This window comes from Perognathus longimembris, chromosome 3 (genome assembly GCF_023159225.1).
Source record: "Perognathus longimembris pacificus isolate PPM17 chromosome 3, ASM2315922v1, whole genome shotgun sequence".
NCBI classification, from domain to species: Eukaryota; Metazoa; Chordata; class Mammalia; order Rodentia; family Heteromyidae; genus Perognathus; species Perognathus longimembris.
The window spans coordinates 31,924,905-31,949,509 of record NC_063163.1 but is presented as its reverse complement, the minus strand read 5'-3'; the positions used below and the strand labels follow the sequence as shown (position 1 = coordinate 31,949,509).

Genomic DNA, 24,605 nt, shown 5'->3' with positions numbered 1-24,605 from the left:
ATTTTATATACATTAACTTTCAGAAATTGCCACTTCATGAAGATTCCCATAATAGCTGTCATAATATTGTCTTTTTCTATAATTTCTATATGTTAGTTGTATAATATTTATTTGTTCCAGCAGTAAGGCATTTTCATCATTTCTTTGGGTTTTATATTTGTATTTCTTCAGTCTAATGGAAAATTTGAACACCCCCCCCCCCACACTTTTTTTTTTTAAGCTGGTATGGACTGTTAAGTAAGGAATCAAAGCAAGTTAATACCTTTGGGGTTGCGGCTACTCTTTAATATAGGAGAATATTAAAAGATGAGAATTTCTACCTATAGCAGCATTTGTATTGAATGAGCTAGCCTTTAAGCCATCAAATATTATTTAAAAGATTATTACTCAAAGCCTACTAGAAAACAGCCTTAATTGCTCTTGACTTCCTGTTCTTACTTTCCTGATATCATTTGTTATTTCAGATGAACTGATAATATCCTTTCTTATTCCAGAACTCACTTGAGAGATCTGATATGTATATAGGGGTATTCTTATTCCAAGAAAAATCCTCTTTTCATGTTACTTACAGTTATAAATGAGGCCTGACTTTACTCTTAGACATTATCTGATAGAAATGTAAAGAAATGACACAAACAATCAGTAGATGTATTCCTTAAGATGTTTACCTATAGGTTGATGGTATAAGAATTTCACTGAAAAGTCCTTCCTAGACTACAAGCTTAAATATCACAGCCTGATATAGCAGTCAGTTTTTCACCAAATATTTCTTGAGTTGTGTTTAATATCAAAGTAGATTGGTTCATATCTTTTTTTTTTTTTTTTTTTGGCCTGTCCTGGGGCTTGGACTCAGGGCCTGAGCACTGTCCCTGGCTTCTTTTTGCTCAGGGCTAGCACTCTGCCACTTGAGCCACAGCGCCACTTCTGGCCATTTTCTGTATATGTGGTGCTGGGGAATCGAACCCAGGGCCTCATGTATATGAGGCAGGCACTCTTGCCACTAGGCCATATCCCCAGCCCTGGTTCATATCTTATATTGAGCATTAAATTAAATGGATGTCAGAAAGGTGGGAGATGTATTTCCTTCTCTCCATAAGCCTCCTAATAAATATTTTTAAGGTTACCATCAGATTGAAATGCTACTAGTCTGGGAGCAATTGCTGATGTGGTTCCTGGTTACAGTTTTTATGCTATGTTAATGAATATCCTGAAGCAAGTAATTTGGGAAGTATACCTTTAACAACCTTTGGTTGGTATTTCTTATCATGTGTAAATATGCTTGCTTTGCCTAGATTCTGTAATTAGGAAAAGAGAGCCAACATTCTTGGTAATGATTAATGAAGAGTGTATTATACCAAGCAGTGTATTAGAAGTCAGTTTGTTCTGTGTGATTCACATTCTAATACTTATGGACATGTCAATTTTTGAGTCTTGGTACTATTTTTTGTACTGTTTAACTAATGAAAGGACAATAAAATGGTAAAAGACTTAAGTAAATAAAGCTTACAATAATGTGAAAGGGTACAGGAATGTAGTTATTCTTATCATGTAATTAAATACTATAATTAATAATATAATTAGTATTATCAGGATATCCTGAAATTGTTCACCAGTATCTAAAAGAATGCTTAGACTTCGACTTTAAAATAAGCTAAAGATTAAAGCAACTAGAAAAGAGAGATTGAGAGATTGTAAAGAGTATTTGAGAGTATTAGCGCTGTCAGTTCTAGAATCTTTGGGTTCAAATGCCTTTATATCTCTGGTCAGTCCTCTTTGTGTGGCTTGCTTTGAATAAACATTTACTTTGCACTTGGCATTGCTAATAGTTGTTCTCCACTGATGGTAAAACTTCAGAGGGCTGAGATTTACAGACTTACAGTACAAAGATCTAGAAATAATAAAAGGTGGTCATATGCTCAGTCCATTTGAATTACATATATATTGATTTAATTTTGCCATACTGGGGATTGTCTTTATAGCCTCACTTGGCTTGTCTAGCCCTTTACCATCTGAGCCATGTCCCCTGTCTTTTTGAGTTTTGCTTTTCATGTAGTGTCTCTCACTAACTTTTGGCCTTGAAAATGCAGTCTTCTACTTGGACCCCTTCCCTCACCAGCTAAGATTATATGTATGCCACCACATCCAGCTTGTTTTGGAGATAGAATGGTGCTAACCTTTTGCCCGGGCTGGCCTTCAATTGTGATCACCCTGTCTCTCTCTTCCAAATAGCTGAGATTAGAAGCCGAAATCACTGTACCCAGCCAAGTATCTTTACATTCTTAAGAAATAAGGAAGCAAAATTTCTCATATTTCAGTGTTGTTAAAAATAAGAAAAATGAAAATACATAATTTCTTTGACAGTTACTCTATAAACTAGACAGTGAAAGGCCTATATTTTGTTATGGAAGTGTAATTATAGAGTTGTATTAAAACATTTTAGGAGTAATTTTAAAAAGAATGTAAGACTTATAACTCAAGAAATGTAAATATGCTTTTATTAAAAATACTTAAAATTGGCTGTGGAAAGTCTGGACACATGAATTTTTATAGTTCTGGTGATTATAATTGCTTTGATCGTAATAAATACTGAGAGAATATTAGTAAAATGTGGTCACGGAGTAGGTTACAGGTGATCAATGTCTTGGTTCTGCAGCAGTTTTCAAAATGATTTTTAGAAGGGTATAATTTAAGAAGTATAGTTGAACCTGCTAAAAATTTTAAGCAAATTGCCTTAATAATTTTAATTACTAAATGGTTTTACTTTCAGAAATGAGGATTATTATGCTTTGAGTTTTCCAGTAAATTTCACTTAAATGCTGAAGTATCACCAAAAATTATTTCTGACATTGTCAATTATTTATTACAATTTTGGATTTAAGGCTGGGAAAAGTTTTCAGACTCTGTGAGCCTTATCCTGAAAGGATTTTTTTTTATATGATCATTGAGTTAAATGATTGCTCTACTTGGCCTTTGAAAGAAGGGGAGAGGGCAAGGCTGGTCTTGGGCAAATTACTTCCACCTCCCTTTTTGCCCCTGCTTCAGCTCCAGGGGAGCTGGAAATGCACAGGATGAATCAGAAGACCTGGGTTCCAGTCCTGGCTCTGCCACTTACTACCTATGTGACTTTGGGTAAGTTACCTAACATCTCTGAGTCTCAGTTTCAGTATAGGTTATTTCAGGATTAGATAATTTACCTATGTAAAGTGATTTGTAACCCCTCAACATGTGTAGAAACATGTTTTATTATTACAGGCTTGGCTTCCTCCCCTCTTCTCCTGAAGTCTCATGTTCTCAGCTGTGCATTTTTAAAGCAACTCAGAGTAACTTAACTCTTACTGCTTCTCCTTTGCCTTCTTCTCTTTTGGAACTATTATTCCTGTCCCCTGCATGCTTTAGAGTTAAGTATTCTAAAAGTGTAAAACCAGCGTGGATTCATCTGTGCTGTAGAGTATGGCTTACTATTACACCACCTCACCCCCTCACTGATTTCCCCAGTTACATGATTAAAAACATCAAAGGATGAATCAGTAATGCATGAAAATTCAGACAATGTGAGGAAGAAATATTTTAGTAGAGGGCAGTCCTTTCAGTCTTTTTTCCAGCTCACTGTTCTGTCGGTAAGGTAGATGGAAAACTGCAGTATACATTTTCCTGTAGTCCTTTTATTTTCTCTGTGGTGTATGTAGTTCATAGTTGAAGTTCTTAAGAGGCCTTTCTGGAAACTAAGACTCTTAACCCAAGGAGTAGTGGTAGACGAGAGATGGGAACTTGGACTTTCTTTGGTCAGCTCCCTGTGGGACTATGTGTGACCTCATCTCAGCAAAGTAAGTCCTGGGCTACCCTTAGCCAAGATTTAGTGGACACTTAGTTTATATAGAGTGCATGAGAAGCTGAGGAAGAGAAATTTTGCCTTCTGGATCCCCTCTGGCTTTAGGTGTGTTTGTGGTTAAGTTAAATCCCTGCACCCCTCTCCCCCTGCACAATCTAGGATGCTTTCTCTGGCTATGTGTAAATAATAGTAACTGTAGCTACTTACATGAACTGCTTGCCATTAATGCCTTGATTATCATGCAGCACGACAGTTACTCATGTCATAAATCAGGTTGATTTTAGTAAAATTTTTATTTTATTTGTTTTTTTATCCTTGAACCATTGACTTATGCTCAATATGGTTTCTTGCTGAAATAGCAGTATCATCTTTCATAACTAAAAATTAGAGAGGATTATTGGACTCTGGTAGTAACCCAATATAAATTGAAACAAGTATATACAGTTTTTAATTTATCAATTAATGAAAAAAAATCAAATGGTAACATTCATGCTAGCAAGGCAGAAGTGATAGGGTACTTTCATGCATTGCTAATGGCAGTGTAAACTAGCACGATCTCCTCATTTTTTCCCCTAGACTTTAAAGTGTTTTAAAATTGAAAAGCAATAATCGTAGAATTGTTAGCATCTCCTAAGGAAATTTTAAAAGGAAAAAACCAATCACTGGGAGATTATCATTGTAGCATAATTTAATACTAAGACACTAAATGCTATTTAAGTGTATAGCAATAAGAGAATGGTAAAGCATCATCTACCTGAAATATTATATAACTATTTTAAAAGATTATTACAAAGACTAATATATGAGAAATTTACATAGTAAGTGAATAAAAACAACATTCAGACTTGAATGAAAATATACTCGATAGTGATTGTCTTAATGTAGGAAACTCATGCAGTTCTGTGTGTATAAATTCAGTTTTATAAACTTTTTATAATTCTATATTATACTTCCAATTGGGAAAAGCAAACATAAAAGGAGTGAGAATTATTCTATGACAACGTAGTTTCTGTTTTCAGATCTTGTTATAATGGTAAGAAAAGCATTTGCTACACAGGTAGAGCAATCTTTCTATGTTTATTTGGCACATCATAGTACTAATAACTCAGAGAGATTGGTAGAAGTTTCCATTAGGAACTTGGTTTTTGAAAGTTTACATAGGAATGACTATTATTGCCCTAGAACCTCAGCAAAATCCAGCATTGCAAAATGTTCTATGAAACAAGGTTTAGGGTCCTACGAGTAATTTAGTAGAGTCTCAAGACATTAACAAAGTTTCAGGCTGTTGTGAGTTTATAGCAGATATTAATGAATTGAATAGAAAATATGTTAGGCAAATAAGCAATCTAAGACATAGTATATGTGTGTGTGCACTTATGCCTCCATCATGATATTTAAAGATTGTGATTTTACTAAATTGTACCTTTAGGGGGATTATTTTAGTAAATAAGTCTGAAAATAAGAGAATGTTATTTTAAAACTGTTCAGCTGTGATCATGGTGTCACATAGCTGTAATTGCAGCTCCGGGGGGTGCTGAGGCAGGAGGAGGATAATAACTTGATCAGAAGTTCAGGACTAGTCTGGGCAATAGGAGGAACCCCCACAGCCAGCAAACAAGACAGCAAACAAACAAATTCTACTCTTTAATCCCAGAAGATTTACTCTGACCTACTGAGCTATTCATCTGTCGCCAGTTCTTTCTTGGAGAGTTTTCCTAACAATTTCCAATAAGGAAAAAAATGCATATCATAATTTTTGCTTGAAAATGATAAAGTTTTATTTATCAATGTCTACAGAATTATAAAACCGATTCCAAATAGAGAACTAGGCCGTGTATTATGAAGAGACACTGTTAGGATTCCAGTTCATTTATGCATTATTATAGAATAATCCTGCATTGTTGCAAGATAAAATACCATCATCAACAATTGATCTTTTTCTAATTGCTACCAGACCAAAATATTGGTAAAATTTATAATCTGACACTAAGATCCATTTATAGCTTAGAAAAATAGCCTAGCTAAAAATTGTGACTTTTTATTATAAAAATATTATACTATTTATTTTAATACTCATTAAATGAAAAAACCATATTAATAGCAACTTCTTCTAAATTTGAAGTTGATAAGCTTCCCTTAAAATGTAGTCTCCCTTCTTCTCTTCCATGAAGAAAGGACTGAACCCAGTGCCTCACATATGCTACACAAACACCCTAACACTTGAGCCAGGCCCCAATCTCTTTATTTTGTATTTTGTTTTTGAGATATAGATTCCTTAGAATTGCCTAGGCTGGCCTGCACTTTGTGATATTCTTGCTTCTGCCTCTCCAGTAGCTGGATCACAGGCCTGCCCCCAATTCCTGGTTTATAGTGACAAATTCTTAAGTAAATTAAGGAACTTGCCAATTTAACTATATGAAACAGAATTGTTTTTATCTGTCCTCAGCTTTTGAGGATAAATTTCTTTAAATATTCAGAAGTTAACATGATGAATTTGTTGTGAAATATTTCTGTTGGTGAATTTTACTGCTTTATTACATTTCTTCTCAGAAGCCATATTGTTGGAAGAGTTGGTGCTCCATGTCTGTAGACCGGCGAGAGAGGGAAAACTTTAACATGGATGAATAAGTGTTGATTTCTATAGTTAATAAGCAAGTAGGACTTGCTTTAGTGAAAAGAATGTCTCTAGATTCCTTTCTAATATGCATTGGAAGAAAAATGAAAATACTACTAATTGACCAGATTTGTATCACTTTTTGTTGTTTTGTTTATTAATACCAGTAAAAATAAGGAAAAATGTTTTTGTGTCTGGGCATTGTCCTTGAGCTTTTTTTGTTCAAGGTTTGTGTTTTAGCACTTGAGCCACAGCTCTATTTCCAGCTATTTTTGGAGGTTAATTGGAAATAGAGTCTCATGGACTGTCCTTCCTGGGCTGGCTTTGAACTTCAGTCCTGAGATCTCATCCTTCTGCGTAGAATAACAGGCATGAGCCACCAGCACCCAACAATAAAAATAATTTTGTAAGGGTAAAATTAAAATTAGAGTTAATTTGCCATATTATTGGGTTATTCACATCTATAATGCACTAGGATAAAATAGTCAGTTATCTTGACTCAACCAGCAAACTCCAAGTTGTTTTTATTTTTTAGCATGTGTTAATTATATAAAGGATTTTTTTGGTCAAGTTTCCATGCCTGCATGTCATGTACTTTGAGCATACTCATACCCTTAATCTGTCTTAGCCTGTCACTTGTAAAATAATTTGTAATGTTTATGCTATTTTCCTACCAAAAACTATGTTGCATTTGGCATTTACATTTGGAAGCTAATAGAATGTCTCACTTTATTGAACATATTACCTCATTTAAATACCATAACTATTTAAGGATGAAGTAGCCATGTAAGGGAAGTTCATTCTTTCAGTTGAGTCAGAGCAGATTATGATTAGGGTCAATAGCATTGTGAATCATTTATGCCTTGTACTAAGATATTTTATCATCTAAATAATGTTGTATGTGTATGTATGTTAGTTTCTTTATGCATTTAAAATGTGTGATGGACATCACTTGATCCTTACCTGTTTCTGTAAACCTTACAAGAATTTGACGTGACAATATAATTTTCTCCTTTAGCCTATGTGTCAGCTGTGAACTTGGGGAAGAGCAAAAAGTTAACTTGAGGAAGATACATAGCTGTTTTTAGCCTCAGACATGTTTGTTTCTCAGAAAAGTAGCAATAAAAAAACATTAAACTAATGGGAAATTGAAATATTTGACACTTTCCCCCCCCCTGATACTTAGCCTTGAACTCATGGGCTGTCATGGCTTCTTTCTTGAACCATGCCTCAGGCCTTTTGTAGATGATTTTCATGGATTTGCCTACCAGGACTTGCTTCATTTGACCCTTCATTCTTAAATGTTAGCCTCTGGAAAAGCTAGGATTACAGGTGTGAGCCACCAGTGCCTGGCCTGACACAAGGGTTCTTATTTAGTATTGGTTCTATTTCTGTAGTTTTCCTTGAAAGCTTTGGAAGGCACAGCCATTCTAATTATTCACTTCCTGAAAGTGATGTTTGTTGACCCTGAATTGCTATAGCAACTACCGACTGAATTAGGCATTGCCTGTCCATCCTAAACTGCTTTGGGACACATCTTTTTAAAAATTTCTTTTCCTGTCTCCTAATGGAATATCATTAATGTAATAAGTTCTATATCCACATTCTTAAAATATAGGCCAATAAAGTCCCATAATACTTTTAAATTACTTTTTCATGCAAAATGATTGAACCAAGCTTTTCTTCACTAATAGTATTGGTTGCAAAGTGACAAACATTTGGGTTTTTTGTTTGTTTGTTTTTTCTTTTCAAACCTTTTTCCTCCAAACTTTTACCTCCCTCATTAATAGGTGGCAGCTTCTGTTTAGCTCTGACAAGCGTTGCAGGCAGTCCTACGGTTGATGCGCCTGTTGCAGGGCATTGACAAAATCCTTAGCAAAACCCAGATTTTGCCAGTGTTTCACAGTAGATAAGCTTGTTCTCCTTACTTCAATACACCTTTTTTTGACTGGTACTCCCTTATTCAGTGATAATGAAAGTGAAATTTTACTATGTATCAGATATTTTGTACTCTGAAGCAAGGTGGTTATAAATTGTTAGAATATCATGAATTGTCTTTGTGATTTTTCAGTTTCTTAATGAATTCTTCAGTCTTCACAAATGGTTACAAAATGCAGATATCATCACAGGAAATTCACTGTTTCTCCTTAGCCCCAGAGGTTTGCGGCTGTACTTTTTTTTAAAGCACGATTCAACAGTCATAGGGGATAGAATCTATGTTGCACAAAGAGAAGCGCTGTAAATAATCTTAGGAAGTACTCAGAATGAAAACTTTGGTTGTTGTATCGTCTTTTCAGTTTCACGAATATTGGATATTTGGGAAACTGAAGAAAATCTTTGACTCTGTATACAGAGACTTAAGTTTTCCTAATTTGTTCTGGCCATCATTGTTTTATGCATAGCAAATGACAATGAGGGGATATCTTTATGTTTGGACAAGAAGAACATAATATTTTAGTATGATAACACATTTGTTATGTTTTTGTTTAAAATGATGAGCAAATTAGTCTCTAAAAGAAAATATAATCATTTCCTTCCTCCTCGGGTAGACATCTCAAATGTTTCAGGTATAGATTCATAGGTGATTAAAATATGGTTCCTATTGTCAGTATGCTTAAGAATACAATTATATATATATGTATGTATGAATGATTGTATCAGGTGCTATATACTGTTATTTCTTTATCTAAGTTATAGGAGATAAACTTGATTTCTGTTTTACAAAAATTCATCTCCCTTATCACAAAGAAAATCTTTGTGATACTTTTCTCTTCCTATAGCCATCCAACCATCAAAAATGACTGAGAAGATTTCCCAAGCTTGAATTCCTCACATATTGAACTTGCAGACAATCCACCAATTGAATCATACTGAGGCAAAATCATAAAAGTGATTGAGATGGGAGAACTAGAATATTTTTCTGTCCAACTTGGTTACAAGGCATACCAGTAATCAGGAATAGCCCTTAAGATACATGAACTGATGTAGTATCCATGGGATCCTGATGAAATATGTAGAGCCCTATTTTATATATCAAGGAAACCACAAATACAAGTTCAAAGCCTGTATACTCTCTACCTATAAATACCTATAAGTACCTGAGAATTTCTGTGTCTAATGAAATGATGTACATAAAAATGTTCAACATGGCAGTAAGTTCATTTTTCATGTTTTATCAATTGTTTTGATAGTGTTTTTTTCCCTTAAGTATAATCAGTCTTAGTTATCACAAAGTTTAAGTAGCAAACTGAAGATGTGTGTGTGTAGAACTATAAGCTAATAGTTCTCAAGGATCTAGAAAGTATTTTCTACAGCGAAGAAACCAGCTAGTTCTTTTCAACCTACTAGTGTATGAAAATAATCTTATTGAGATTGTCTTATCAACTTGTAAATCTTAAATTATTTGAAGAATTAATTACATTGTAGATGTTACCCTTGCAAATGGGAGTCCTCAAACTTCCATTCACTGTGCAAAATTGAAGGCTAACAAATCACCCAAAATCAGTTTGTGAGAAATACTTAATGTAATAATTTCAAATTTCATGGTTATTCAGAATTTACAAGTGACAGTGCTGTGCATATATATATATATGTATATATATATATATATATTATTACTACACAGACTTCAGCTGCAGTTAGGTTGGAACACAGTTCTCTAAAAGCATATGAAATACACCTGAGAGTAGGTTGTAGATCTTTCATTTGATGACAGGCCCAATATGAATAAAGAGTGATTGAGTAACTGATTTTTTAAAAAAGCAAACATTAAAACAGTTGCCTAGTAGATTTATATATAGCCTAGGAGAGTACCTTTCTCATGAGAATTATGTAAGAGTATTATGTTTCATGTAGGCCATATTTTCAATTTTATTCTAGGTACGTTTAGATAGAACAGTAAACACTTAAGTTATATACAATAAAAGATGATCTAGGGAGATAGAAGTACTGGGAAAATAACATTTGACAAATCATATTAAAAAATAAGGAGAGGTAAAATACTGCCTCTTAAATAATTTAAAATCTCTTAACATGGCAGAAGAAACATACTCAACTACAGTGTAGGGATAGAAGTTCTTGATTTTCATGTTTATACTTTGAAGTAAAGAATACAGAGCAGTGGAATTGGCTGCCCAGGGGAGGTGAAAAGTCCATTCACAGTTAGCTGTGGGAGGCAGAGCTACATTTGTGTGTGGTCCAGGAAGAGCATTTGTTCAGTCAGGTCACTAACTCCTGATTACCTCACAGTCTCATAACTAACTTTAATAACTAGCCTAATTCATTTGTCTTTAAACATATATTTTGTTTCACTCAAATATTGTTATACAAGTATTGTCGATTTGGGTAATTAGACATGAATTGGGAGCTAAGCTTGATAATGGTGTTTGTTATCCTGGGATTCTCCTTGCTTTAAGGTTTGAAATTTTCTTATTTTTCTGTCAGTCTCATGTTCTTTAATTCTCAATAAAGGAGGGAAAATATCAGCAAATTGTTTTATGTCGGTATCCTTTATACTTTTTCATATAGTGATATCAAGTATTTTATCCTAAATCTCCCAGTCTCATACTTTTTTGGCCTTTATTTTTATCAACATGACAAGATTTTTTTTTTGCTGATTCAGTTTTTAAAGTGTATATTTCTGCTCCCTGTAGATTATATCTATTTATTTCAGTCAGTTATATAAAATGCATTGAATGAGTGGTTTTTTAGAGTACAAAGCAGTGTGGTATTACAATGTACTAATTATTATTTTTGGAGAAAGAATTAGCTCATCTTGTTATATTAGCCAAGAATTTAAGATGTAAAAATGGTATAAATTATGAGAGTAGTGCTTTATCTGTCTGACCCATAGGTATTCCCAAAGACATTTGCTTAACTAGCATCTTTTAGACTACAGTAGCTTTTGAAAAGATAGGTTTTTAATTTATCAACAGACAGTCCCATTATAAGTCAGTACTGGTGTTAAATATTCTATTACTTTTAAATGTTTTCAACTGGCTTTTTAAAATGTCATTTGCTTCAAATTTAAGGTTGAAAGCAACCTTAAATTTTCAACTTCATCTTATGTTAATATTTTATGCAAATTGTCTAACTTTTGATTGATCATATTCAGTTTGCTCCATTGCTCATTTCCCCCTCCTTTTGTTCTTTTTACCTTTTTTTCTTTATACTTTGAAAAGACTGTTCTCCAAAAGAAGCCAAAACAGATAAACTAACATGAATCATATTATGAAATGATTTGTTTTGGTGTATATTTTTTTCAGAGCCTCATGCTTGCTAGGTAGGCATATTACCTTTTTGCCATTTATTCTCTATTTGTGATATGGAATCTGGGACAGTCTGCTACAGTTCTCTTTGTGCTTCCCCATGTCACTTGGATGACAGGCATGCATCATTACATGCTAGCCATTTACTGAGATGGAATCCTGAGAACATGTTTTTCTCAGACTGGTCTCCAACTGCCTCCCTAACCCCCGTCTTTCATTCCGTAAGTAGCTGGAATTATAGGCTCAAGACACTGTAGCTGGCTTTTGTATCTTTTTTGAGCTATTGAAAAAATTAGAAGCCTACAAAATTAAAAGCAGTTTAAATTTTGTGTTGTCTTTAGAAAATACAATTTTTAAAAATCAAAATGTCAGACCCTTAGAAAAATGTTCCATAGGCTTCCTGAAAATCTGGAATAAACCCATTATAGAATGTCATCCATGTGTTTTGGAACAGTTGTCTGATAGTCAGATTTTGTATCTGATTTTTCTTCTTTTAGTTCAAATACAATATTATGAGACAATACATAAAAAGTGACAATCTTAGAACTCCTTTAAGGAAGGGTGCCTTTTTCCCATCACACTTACTATTTTATTTATTGTTATAAAAACTAAGATGAATTATCCTCATCAAAATTATGCTGTATTTGGTCATGTGTTCATAGATTACTCATGTTAATGACTCCTGAGAGTTTTTTTCCCAAGTAAATAATGTAAGGTGACTTTTTACTATCCACTGAAGCATTTGATTTATGGAAGTGAAGAGCAAGGTTTATATTTTCCCTGTGGTTAAAGGAGAAAGGCCTATGTTCCAATCCATGCTCTTACTAGCTCAATTCCACATATTTGCCAAATGTTCTACATAATAGGTTTACAATACATAGCAAAGATTGAGCTATGTTGAGCTCATACTTTTTGTGCCTTGAGAGTTACAGGGCTTGGTGGCACAAGAGAAAGTACATACAAAACATGCAAAAGCACCCACTTTAAACTGAATGTATCTTATACTTATCTATATACTATCTTACTTATACTATCTTACTATACTTACTTACTATACTATATTACTTATACTATCTTATACTGGTGTTTTACATAAAATTAGAGTGCTGTATTTACTGCCAAACAACAACAACAGCATAAATCCACTTCATTAGGTGATCTACAATCCTCTCTCTAGTTCTCAAATTTATACCTATGTTTCTCCCCCTCACTATATGGAAACATAGCAAAGGGCACCCAGTAATGTGAACCAACAACCCAATTAATAAATGGGCTAATGAGCTAAAGACAGTCAATAGACACATAAATACTTTACCTCTCTGATCATAAAGAACTTGCAAACTAAAACAACACTGAGATTCCACCTCACCCCAGTTAGAATGACCATTATCAAGAAAACATTAACAGTTGCTGCTGAGGATGTGGCTAAAACAGAACCCTAATACACTGCCGGTGGAAATATGAACTTGTTTAACCACTCTGACAAGCAATATGGAGGTTCCTCAAAAAGCTAAATGGCACTACCCTATGATTTAGCAATCTCACTCTTGGGTATTTATCTAAGAGATTGCAAACTAGGGTAACAGTAAAAACACTAGCACAACCATGTTAAATTGCATCAGTTATTCACCATAGACAAGGTATGTAATCAGCCTAGATGCCTCTCAATGGATAAATGGATCAAGAAAATTTGGTATGTATATGTGTGTATGTGTATATACACATACACATACATACATACAGTGAATTTTTACTGTTCCATTAGAAAGAACAATTTGCATCATTTGCAAAGAAATTGAAGGACCTGGAAAAAATTGTTAAGTGAAGTAAGTTAAGCCCAGAGAAACAGGGGGTGCATGTTTTCTCACATGTGTGGAAGGTAGAGTTAGTTTATAAACATGTAATTAAATGTGTTTGGTAATATAAGTGTGTACAAATGTATTAACTGTAATGGAATAGATTCAGGAAAGAATACAAGCAGTGTAATTCCTTGGAAAAGCAAAGTCAAAGTCCCACAAGATAGAAACCAAATGGGTACTTGAAAAGAGTGAGATACAGTCAAGGGGAGGGGGAGTAAAAAAAGGAAGAGAAGAATGGAGGAGAGTGAAGTAAAAAAAAAAAAATTCCATGTATATACCATAACATTAAAAAAAAGTGAGGGAATAGGGTGCATTGGAAGCAATGGGTGAGAATGTTGAAAGGGGGTAACAGTCATCATTTAATTACCAATAATAAAAATGTAAATTTGATCAGTCATACTAGAGGGAAAGATAAATTTCCAAAAATTTCTTTCTTTATAAAATAGAATGCAAAGTCATTGTCCTATAGACAACAAAGAATATATAAACCAAAAACTTTTAAATAAACTTCTTTTCTGAATACTTACAATATTTGGCAGCTTTTTAAAATTTGCTACAGTGTGTTTCCTATTCTAAATAAATCGACTTTATTTTTAAAATAAAAAAAAAAAAAAGGAGCCAGATGTTTGGTGGCTCATGCCTGCGATTCTAGCTACCCAGGAGGCTGAGATTTGAGGATCACAGTTCAAAGCCAGCCCAGGCATAAAAGCCTGTGACTCCAGTTAACCATCAGAAAACCAGAAATGACGCTGTGGCTCAAAATGGTATAGTGCTAGTCTTGAGGCAAAAAGCTTGTGGACAGCAGCCAGGCCTTGAGTTCAAGCCCCATGACTGACAAAAGAAGAAAAGAAAATGTCCAAAGCAGAGGAAATTATGTAGTGGTCATCTGGAAAGATCTGAACCTAAACTTTCTAAATTTTAGATTTGTTTTCAGACTGTGCTGGTGCTTAAGAATAGAAAGTTATATTTGCCTGGCTCAGGAAGTATGAACCTTAGGAGTGCTGGCTTTAAAACTGTGTAAATTTTTGTAGTATGAGCAGTCCTATGAGTTATAGCATGTTTAGCATCATCCTTGTTGTCTGTCTATTAGAAGCTGTAATAGCTCCCTCTAGGCACTGCCTAATGTCCCCTGCGTGACAAATAGTTCTCCATTGAGAAGAATTGCTCAGCCTGTTCCTTAGAGTATTTTGTTTGTATGCTTAGCTGCACCCCTCCTTAGTATTTGTGGAACAGAGAACCTATTATGAAAATGCTTCACAGCTTCACTGCAATATGTTCCATGGTCCAAGTGACTCATTTACAAGGAACTTTTGTGACACAACTTATTTATAAGTTGGGAATACATTATTAGTTTGTGTTCCCCAGATACAGTGAACACTAATGGAAAGGTAAAGATGTAGGAAAAATTAGTTATGTCTATCAAACATGTTTTTATCAATGAAGTTATTTGCCTCATTCTCATTGCCTCATTTCTCATTGGTTGGTGTTCTGGTTTGTTCCAAAATCTGAGTTCATTTATACTTTTGTTGCAAACAAATTTTATATCTTTTTATGAAAAGATAGCAATGGACTGTTTGCTGACATTGGCATGAAAAGAGCTCATTTTGATTGTCAGCTTTTATCTGATAACATGTCTAGTGAGCAAAAACTTGAGTCCTCAGAAAACATTTGTCAGTCTCAAAAGCTTATGTGAAGATGACATTTGACATCCTCATTGTATACAGGTTACCACAAATCTTAGAACCTGACTGAGTGTCAGAAACAAAATGTCCTTAGTCAAGACTCTTTCTCTAATGAGATCTGTGGTTTGGGAAACCCACTTCATCTCTCTAGGTTTACAGATAGATCTGTGAAATCTAGAGGGATGTCTAGGTGGCCTTAGAATTTTGCTAGCTAACACATCAGATCTTTACAAATTTGTACATGAACTCTAAAAATGTGCACAAGAGTTTTTGATCTGTAACACTATTGAAACCTAACAGGAAAAAATGAGAAAGGCTAGGAGAGCAACCATAGAAGAATTTTGTTCAAAGACAGCTAAGAGGAACCTGATCTATTAAGTTGAACTGTAGAATAAAACATAAAAGAATACGGAAACTACTAAAAATAGGAGCTATAAACTATATGAAGTAGTTATAACTAGATTTTTTTCCTTGTCACTTCTATAGGAGGAATTTAAAAGGTAAAAAGCAAAGGTTTGTGGCATTGACAGCAAATGTAACTGTCAGAATCTTTTATTATTATTTTTTTAAATTTCACTTTGTATAAAAGATTGTGAAGATATCAGATTAAAGGAAAGAAATCTCATGGTCACTCACCTCTATAAACATATCTAATTGGCTCTGGCTACTACAGTCTGAATTTTTAAAACACAGAAGATAGTTTTTTCACCTAGCCATGCCATTTTTATTAGACGGTCACTCAGCAAATGCAGTTTCCTACTTCTGTTGCTATAGGTTATCAGAAAAGTATAGAATTTCAGATGTTTTCCAGCCCATTCTGCTCTATATGTAGAGAAAAATAATGTTCCATTCCAGTTGCTGAAATGATTACTTCATCTCCTGCAGTACCAAATATATTTTCATCCTTTGCAGTTAGTATGTGAAGCTTTAAAAATCTGTTGTCATAAAATTAAATATCTGCTTTTCAAAATTATAATACTTTACAATTACCATTCTGAACAGTAACTAGAATAATAAAAAGGTAACTCCTTTTCTGAACATTTATATTCTTTCCTTTCTTCTCTGTTGTTTCTTTTCCTCCAATTTCTTTCTCTTTTTGTCTTACCATTCATTAGCCTAAGGTGGCCTAGAATTCAGCTATTTACTGTAGGCTGCCTTCAAACTCATGATTGCCTGCCTCACCCTCCCAAGTGCTGGGATTGTAGGCATGTACTGCCCAACCTGGTTCTTCCTACATTTTCATTGCTTTGCTAAGTTATAAACCTATTATCTGACACTTCTAATCACATTCACATCGGCTGTTGAAAAGGAGATATATAGGGGAAGAAAGTTCATCTGAAGTTTGTCTTTGAAACGTAGTTATTGAATTATATCGTATGTTGTCAGATTTCACCATTCTTTTACTCATGGAATGATAAGCATTTGAAGACGATTCTTAGTATTTGGCTATTGACTTCTTTTACATCTACCCTGAGAACTAAAAAATTTAAGCAGCAGTGTTTAAATTCAAACTCCAAATATGTCTTATAAGTGTTGGAGCTAAGTAATAAAGCTTTCCTGGACTTAAGCTTTTCTAGACTCCAGTATCCTTTATATAAAGTGGAAATAATGATTCTGTCTTAAGAATACTATTGAGAATGCCTAGTAATGAGGAAAACATTCATGAAAAATACCAAATATCATTGCTAAAAAAATAGGATTTGATCAAATTGCCCTAGCATTTTCCCCTTTACATTAGGCAAAATTACAGTAAGTATATCTGTAAAAATTTTGAGTAATAAAACTCAGCCTCACATTATTTCCTATGTCTTTGGGGAAAGAATATTCAAAGTGAGGAGGAGGAGGTAAAAAGAATAAATGTTCAAAATCATGCAAATTGTTATACTCTGATAATTCAGTTGGAACTTAAACTCTGTATAATAGATAACTGCAAGTTAATTTTTCCATGTCTAGTAGGGCATATATTTCATAGCTGTATTAATATAAACACAAAATAAGAGGGTGGCTGCATTCAGTAAGAAACCAGTATCTTGGCTACATTTTGTTGCTTGGTCCTTTTCAAAAAATTATAATTAACTTTACTCCTCTATATTCTTTTTAATCTGCTTGCCCTAATTTCCCCATGCTATTCCTTGAGCTGGTTAATTTACTCCTTCAGAAAGAAAGAAAATGAGCAAAAAAAAAAACATTTAGTGTGGTACTCTATCTTGCATGAAGCTTTCTTTATATGTAAATTATATGCCTCCCTCTCCCATTCCAATTTTTGTTTGTTCTATTTTAAGATGTAAGGTTCTTAATGTTGGAGATTTCATCAGATGAGGACAGTTGATGGACATTATTTGGCTCTTCAACCCTTTTGTCATATCTTAGCAAGACTCCTCTCCATGATAAATACGCAAAAATATTCAAAAGCCCAAATATTCAAGAAAATTAGTGTTGTAATATTTGATGCCATTGCCTTTACCACATTACATATTATGTCTTTTGATGGAATAATCATGCTATTATTTAGAAATAGTTTTATTTTTTAGAATTAAATTTGAGTCTAATCTTAACCACTATAAATCATGTTCTTGTATTAACTAAGGATCAAAAGAATTTCAGCAATGTCACTGCCTCTTCCCCTGCTTTTTTGTTTTGTTTTGTCTTTTAAATTCCCTTGTTTCTTCTATTGTAAAAAGTTGATACATTCAAATATCTGGGCACCTTAAGAGGGAATATTAAGGTAGGGACCATAAATTGTATATAACTTAAGAAACTTGGAGTGGTTTTAAACATATTGAATCATTACTCTCTACAAACAGGAAGAAGAAGGCTCCTATGACCAAACTCTTGAGTTCCGAAGAGGAGGTGATGGCCAGCCAAGAAGATCCACTAGGCCAACTCAGCAGTTTTACCAACCTCCCCGGGCTCGGAACTGATAGGAAAAGGTAAAGTTGGTATTGCAAAGTGGTTTCCATATAAAGAAAGATGTTCTTCATGTTGAATATATAAATCTAACAATTTACGATATTTCATAATGTACATAGATAGAACAAACTGATTCTATAGAACAACTTGTAATTATAAAATATTTGAGATTATACCATAGATACATACATCTTTTCCACCAAACTTTTTCTTAGCTATTTCCAGTCTTCTCTTTTTCATTATACTTACTCTTTTTTGCTTGGAGGTGAATGACAATGTAAAATTGTTAAACTTCTGAAACAAAAAATATAAAGGACATAAGAAAATGAAGGACTAAGGAATCAACCTAGAATGTTGAGGTTATTTTATAGTAGCTTAAGTTAATTCCATTTTTTATGGAAAAGGAACTAATGCATATTGTGTTCTTGGGAATTAAAGACAACACAATTACTTACTGAAATGTAGAAGCTTTCATGCTAGAGTTTCATGAAGAGAGTATCTGCCAGGCCCTAGTGGCTCATATCTGTCATCTTAGTGACTTAGGAGGCTGAGATCTGAGGATTGGTTAAAATCTAGATCAAGAAGAAGAGTCTGCAAGACTCTTATCTCCAAATAACCAGAAGAAAAGAAAATAAAAGAAAAGGCTGGACTGGAATTGTTCCTCAAGTAAGTAGTAGCTGTGGAAAAAAAACAGCACAATAATTTCCATAATTTCAGAAATTTATCTTCCTCCTCACATTATTTTTGAATCTTCTTTACTGAAAGACTGCTTTCCCATTAAGAATATAGGAAATAATATGAGAATTTGAGTTCTAATCTTCAAATTTATACAGGTCCACCTACTGTAATTTCACCTAATAAAAAGGGAAAAATGTTAAGGCAATTTGATCAAATCCTATTTTTTTAGCAATGATGTTTGGTATTTTTCATGAGCATAATTCTCACTATTACATATCCTCTATAATATCCTTAAGAAAGAACCATTATTTCTACTTCATATAAAGGATACTGAAGTCCGGAAAAGTGTAAGTTCAGGAAAGCTTTATCATTTTCTCCTAATTCTTCTGAGACAGATAAGACAAATGTAGGGTTTGAATTTAAACACTGCTGTTTAAATCCTTTTAAGTATCATTGTGGATATAAAAGAATAAGTCAATAGGCAAAGGTTGAGGATCATCTTCAAGGGTTTAACATCATAAATAAGAGAATAGTGAAATCTGGCACTATATGATACAATATAGAAGTATGGGATCTAGCTAGAAGTAGAAAAAAGTTGAAAACTCAGTGAAGGTTTAGCTAGATGGAGTGTATTCTTTGTCCTCTCAACTTTTCTGAAGCTTTTGAAAAATAATCTTTTGTATATAGAAATTCTTTTGACAAAGAGAATGTTGCTTAAAACCAGTTGTAACTATAGACCTCAAATATCACTTCAGAAATGCATGTGTCACTACAAAAATGACCCTCAAAAATAATGAAGCCAGACAGGTTGTTGCCTTGACTCAAGAAACTAATTTCATATTTTAATTCAAAAGCATCTCATGAAAGGTTGTGAAGTAAAATATCTCTTTATGATACTCCCTTTGAATGGAACCTTTAGCAATGAGAAGATATATTTTTTGCTCTTGGTAAAAAAAATTAAATATATTTTCTTGAGAAAAGTTATTTTCATTTCCTCACTTCTGGTTTCCATTACCTTAAGTATCTAAGGAAAAGATTCACTTGGTAACCAGACATTTGGCATTTGGTTTTCAACAAAATAAACATGAATACTAATGAATGCTGAAATTTTTCTAACATTTTCTTATCTAAAATTATTCAGGAAAATGAGAAACACTTAAGGTGCTTTCTATGATTGCTTTTAAAAAACACAATTTTATAGTCTATGTCTGGACTACTTTGCTAGATAATAAATGACACCTGGAAGCTATTGAGTGTTTATTAAATCTGAGTGTTCTGATAAAAGTTTCAGGTATCTAGTTATACACCCCTTGATTATCCTAAAAATAGTTTTTTCTATAGCCTCTGCACCTCCCTATTCCTCACCCCTTTCCCAATGTAGAGAGAAAACTGAATTTTACTGGAGACGGGTACTCATCAGTGAATAACATCATCAGTGACTAATAAAGCTGGAGCCATGTGGGAGTCAGGGCAAGAGAAGGTCTCAGCAGAATTAAGAACAGGAGGACCAAGTCTGAGTAAAAGTAATGACAAGGCAGGTGAAGGGAGATATACTCAAATCCCAAACATCTCGTTCCTGCACACTCTTTTTTTTTTTTTTTTTTTTTTGCCAGTCCTGGGCCTTGGACTCAGGGCCTGAGCACTGTCCCTGGCTTCTCTTTGCTCAAGGCTAGCACTCTGCCACTTGAGTCACAGCGCCACTTCTGGCCATTTTCTGTATATGTGGTGCTTGGGAATCGAACCCAGGGCTTCAAGTATAGGAGGCAAGCGCTCTTGCCACTAGGCCATATCCCCAGCCCCCCTGCACACTCTCTTAATGTCGCAGACAACTTTGGATCAGGAGCATGTATAAAACAGGGAAATTGTATACAACTCTTCAAGTCAGTAAAACTGATCAATACTTTGTGTATTCAGAGGCATTTTCAGGCATGATTAGAGTCATAGGAGTTAGATGCTAATTAGTAGAATCTGCCTTGGAATTTTAAGTTTCACATTTGTTATAGGATGAAGTCCTGTGAAGACATTGTAGAGGCAGGGGAATGTTTGAAAAGGGGACAAAGTCCTCAGTAAGTAGCTCTCAGTGGCTTCTGTACACCTTGTAAACAGTGGTTAAGAATACATATGGGTGCTGACAGAACACAAAGCCGAGATTGAATTTGATAATGTTCGGTATAATTATTAACTTCTAATTAGAGTGATCATATATAATTAAACTTATATTATTCTTTGTTGTAGGGTAAATTTTAATACTGGGATGGAAGGCAAGAAGGAGTATAGTTAGAATTCATACTGGGGGTGAAAGAGATTTGGTAGGTCTATGTAAGAATTTGTAAGATAGATTAGCAGAAAGCTGCCTAGATGCATGGAGGTGAAGGCTCAAGATGTTTACTAAGTTTTTAATTACTTTAAACTTCCTCTGTAATTTATTATTTGTTTGATGGAAGAATATTCTTTATCGCTTTATATTTTAGCCAAACCTTGAAACCAGTGCCTAAATATGGATATTACATAAGTACTATGAATTTATTTTCAAATGTACAGTGTTGAACACCAGTTGTAAAAGATATATTTTTAAATGGTATTTTTTTGTACAAGCTGTTACAGCATCTCTTAGCAGAAATTTTCAAATCAAGGGCAATAAATGATCGCTACAGAGACTGCACCCTGTGATGCCAACTAGACTGGCATCATGTGCATATAGTAGTACCCAAAGCTCTTGCTTTCTGAGCCAGAGACTGTTTGCTTCAGAAGTCTTAGGCATTGTTTTGTGTGCAGCTCTGGCCAAGCATTTCTTCTTGCAGGAAGCTGAGCAAACTGAATTGGAGGATTAATCCCCATTCCTGGACCCAAACTGGAAGCAATAAGCATCTATCTACCAGTGCCAGAGATATATATACTTCAACAATTTCTAAAAGAAAAAAATTATTCTTCTCTTTATGTAGTACTGTATGGCGATTAAGTTTACAAATTAGACATCAGTGTACCATTTATTCTACTTGGGATCAATTACTATTTACACAAACACTTCACACTTAAAAGTAACTCAAGTGAAGTGTGTCTTGACTAACTTTGACAAGTTAATCTTAGCACCCAATTTCATTTTCTTTTTTTTTTTTCTTTTTTAAATAGATTCTTTATGAAGAAAGGAGTCGTTGACTGAAACATCCTTGTTAAGACCTGTTGGTAGACCTTCTACTTCCCTTCAGAATAAGATACAACCATGATGGATATTACTGTTTGAAGAAAGAAAAGCAGGTCTTAGGGGAGGGGGAATTTCAATCCACATAAAGAATGGAAAAAGATACTGAGTTAAATAAAGCAAATACCTTTTACAAGTGATAGGAAGAATTTTTTTTCTTCTGACATCAATAAAACCATTGTGCTATTGCATATTGTTTCACTATATGTTTTATTTGCCAAATGTTATTGTATTTCTTGTTCATCTGGTAACAACCCTGTGCTAATTGCCCTCTACACACTACCAGTCAAAGCATACAGGAAGAAACCTGTCTTTATAATTATAATAATAAATAGACTTCTATAGCTTGCTACATTTCTTAGCCAACAACCTGAAACCAGTCATTATGGTAGTATCTACTAAATGTGACAGAAATGAATATTGAAAATTGATTGTTATTTATAGACCCCCTACTCCGGTAGCTTTTTCAGATGTAATTTAATTCAAAAAGCAGGTATTCTTCCTTTTAAACATGCAGTGAGTCTTATTTGGTCGCAAATAACAGGAAATCATCTGAAGCCCTTTAAACATTAAAATGAAGTTATTGACCCACTTCATTACCTGAAATGCAGTTTGAAGATCGGTTAATTTAGTGACTCATCTTTTGGAGATGTCATGAAAGCCTGATATTAGATCTCTCATTTCTGTTTTCCTTAGGGTCAGATTCACTGTAGAACAGAGTTGCCTCGTGTGGGCACAAGATGATTTCAAGCAACACTCAGAGCTATCAAGTCTAAGTGCAGGGCAAGGACTGCCTCCAGAAGTGTGCTCAGAAGCAGAAAACAAAGCAGAAACAACAAAGTTTTTTTCCTTAGGCCACATTAACCTGTTTTGGGCTATTTGTCTTCCTATGAATTCCTAACTCAGGTGGAATTTGGGATTTTTGTAGTCCTTACCCAAAGGCCTTAGCTTTAGAAGTGCTGGAGGGTCAGTGGGATGGTTTGGAAGCTGAAAGTACATATCTGGACTTTTAAGGATTTTTAAAAGGGGAACCAGGAGGTATTGGTAAAGCAACCAGAATATCCATTACAGTGAACAAAAACTTCATTCATTTAATGCACAAAGACAGTCTTCCTATTGTCTCTGTTTTGAGAAGCCTGAAAATAATAATTAAAAAGAACGAAGGGAGGGAGAAAAAAAAGAAGTCAGGCAGGGAGGAAAAGAAAATACAGTATTGTGGCCAAAATACTTGTCACAGTGAAGGAGAGGGTCTTATATCCTCTTCAAGTCTACTGATGCTTAGTTTTCTTTCTTTTTTTTACTCATAGTTAATGGTAGATTGGGACTAGCAGTGTTTTTGTTTTTACCTTCACTGTGTGTCATTCATTAGCTGTGAATGGGAGAATTCTCATCGCTGTTTTTTAAATTTTTTTAAGAAATTTAAATGATTCTAATATATGTCCCAGAGTGAGTATGGACATTTTGATGCATTTGACACACAGTCCATAAAGGAAGAGACAAAAGAACTTTAAACTGATATTCAAGAGTAGTGTAAAGTGTTAAGCTTGTATTACACTCTAGATAATATGTGTTGGCTACTCTCTTTCAGAAGTCTATATGAATATTAATGTGTCACATAGGAGCTGAAATAAGACATCAAGAAAAGTTTAAATTGCACAGGAATTGAGATAATCCTATCTATAGGATTGATTTCTTGGGTCAGGATCCCATTTCTAACACTGTGAGACATAGCTGGCTAAAAATAGCACAAACATAAATTCCATTGTAGCTTTCTAGTATTAAGGAAGGCTGCAGGCCCAGATGTGGATGGAATGTTTCATAATAAAGGAATCAATAGTATTTGCAAGATTTTCCTCTCTGCCCAACACTGTGCAAGAAGTTTCTTACTCATAATTTTCTCTAAGCCTCACTCCAGCTCTGGGAAGTATGCATTATTAACTCCTTTTGGGGGCTAAAGTAACTGATATCCTTCAAGAAGGTTGTCATTTACCCTCAAGTCACAGAGAAGAAATATTAGAGCCAGGACCCAAAAGAGACAAGTCATAGGAAGAGCCCCACAGGAATGCAACCCCTCCTGGCAGGATGGCCAGCGGGGAAGCCCACACACTCCAGCTCTTCACTTTCCTATGATTTTAGTTTGGGTCTAGTATCATTTGGTTATGGGAGTGTTCTGTAATGTCGATAGCACTTTTTCTTAGGTTTGTCCTTGCCATTATGTCTGATACTTGTTTGATGCTTGTGCTTTCCTGGAGCTCCAAGGCAGATGCATCTTTTTCCTGCTTTAGTTATTAGCATTTTACTGGCCTGGCCTGTCCTTTCCTCACCCCTTTGTCTCTTGTTATTTTCTTTTACCCTTCTACATTTACATTCTTAGCTCAAGATCTTACACGTTTCCTTTTCAAAGGGAAAATAAAGTCCTTTATTATAGTTTTGAAAATTAATGCTTGAGTACACATTCAATAAATACTTATGAGTATGACCATGTTCTAGGCACTTTACTGTAAAGATCAGCTCCTAAGTTTCCTGTGTCCATTTGGATATGCAGGGTATTCTTCTGTTCCTTTTAC

The 24,605-nt window shown here is 34.3% G+C and overlaps 1 protein-coding gene across 2 annotated transcripts in view; it reads left to right on the top strand.

The window, feature by feature from the left end:
* Tdrd3 (tudor domain containing 3) overlaps window positions 1-22,864 on the top strand; it is a 94,535-nt gene extending 71,671 nt beyond the window's left edge. Inside the window, exons 14-15 of one of the 2 annotated variants that reach the window (XR_007210328.1) lie at window positions 3,043-3,129; window positions 18,056-18,184. Coding sequence is in view for 1 of the 2 variants with exons in the window: in XM_048341268.1 (XP_048197225.1) it covers window positions 18,056-18,172 (117 nt within the window). In the remaining variant the exon portion in view is untranslated. Of the gene's footprint in view, window positions 1-3,042; window positions 3,130-18,055; window positions 18,185-21,967 lie in introns of those variants that run through there. The other variant, XM_048341268.1, reaches the window with a different exon arrangement.
* The last annotated feature ends 1,741 nt before the right edge of the window (window positions 22,865-24,605 follow it).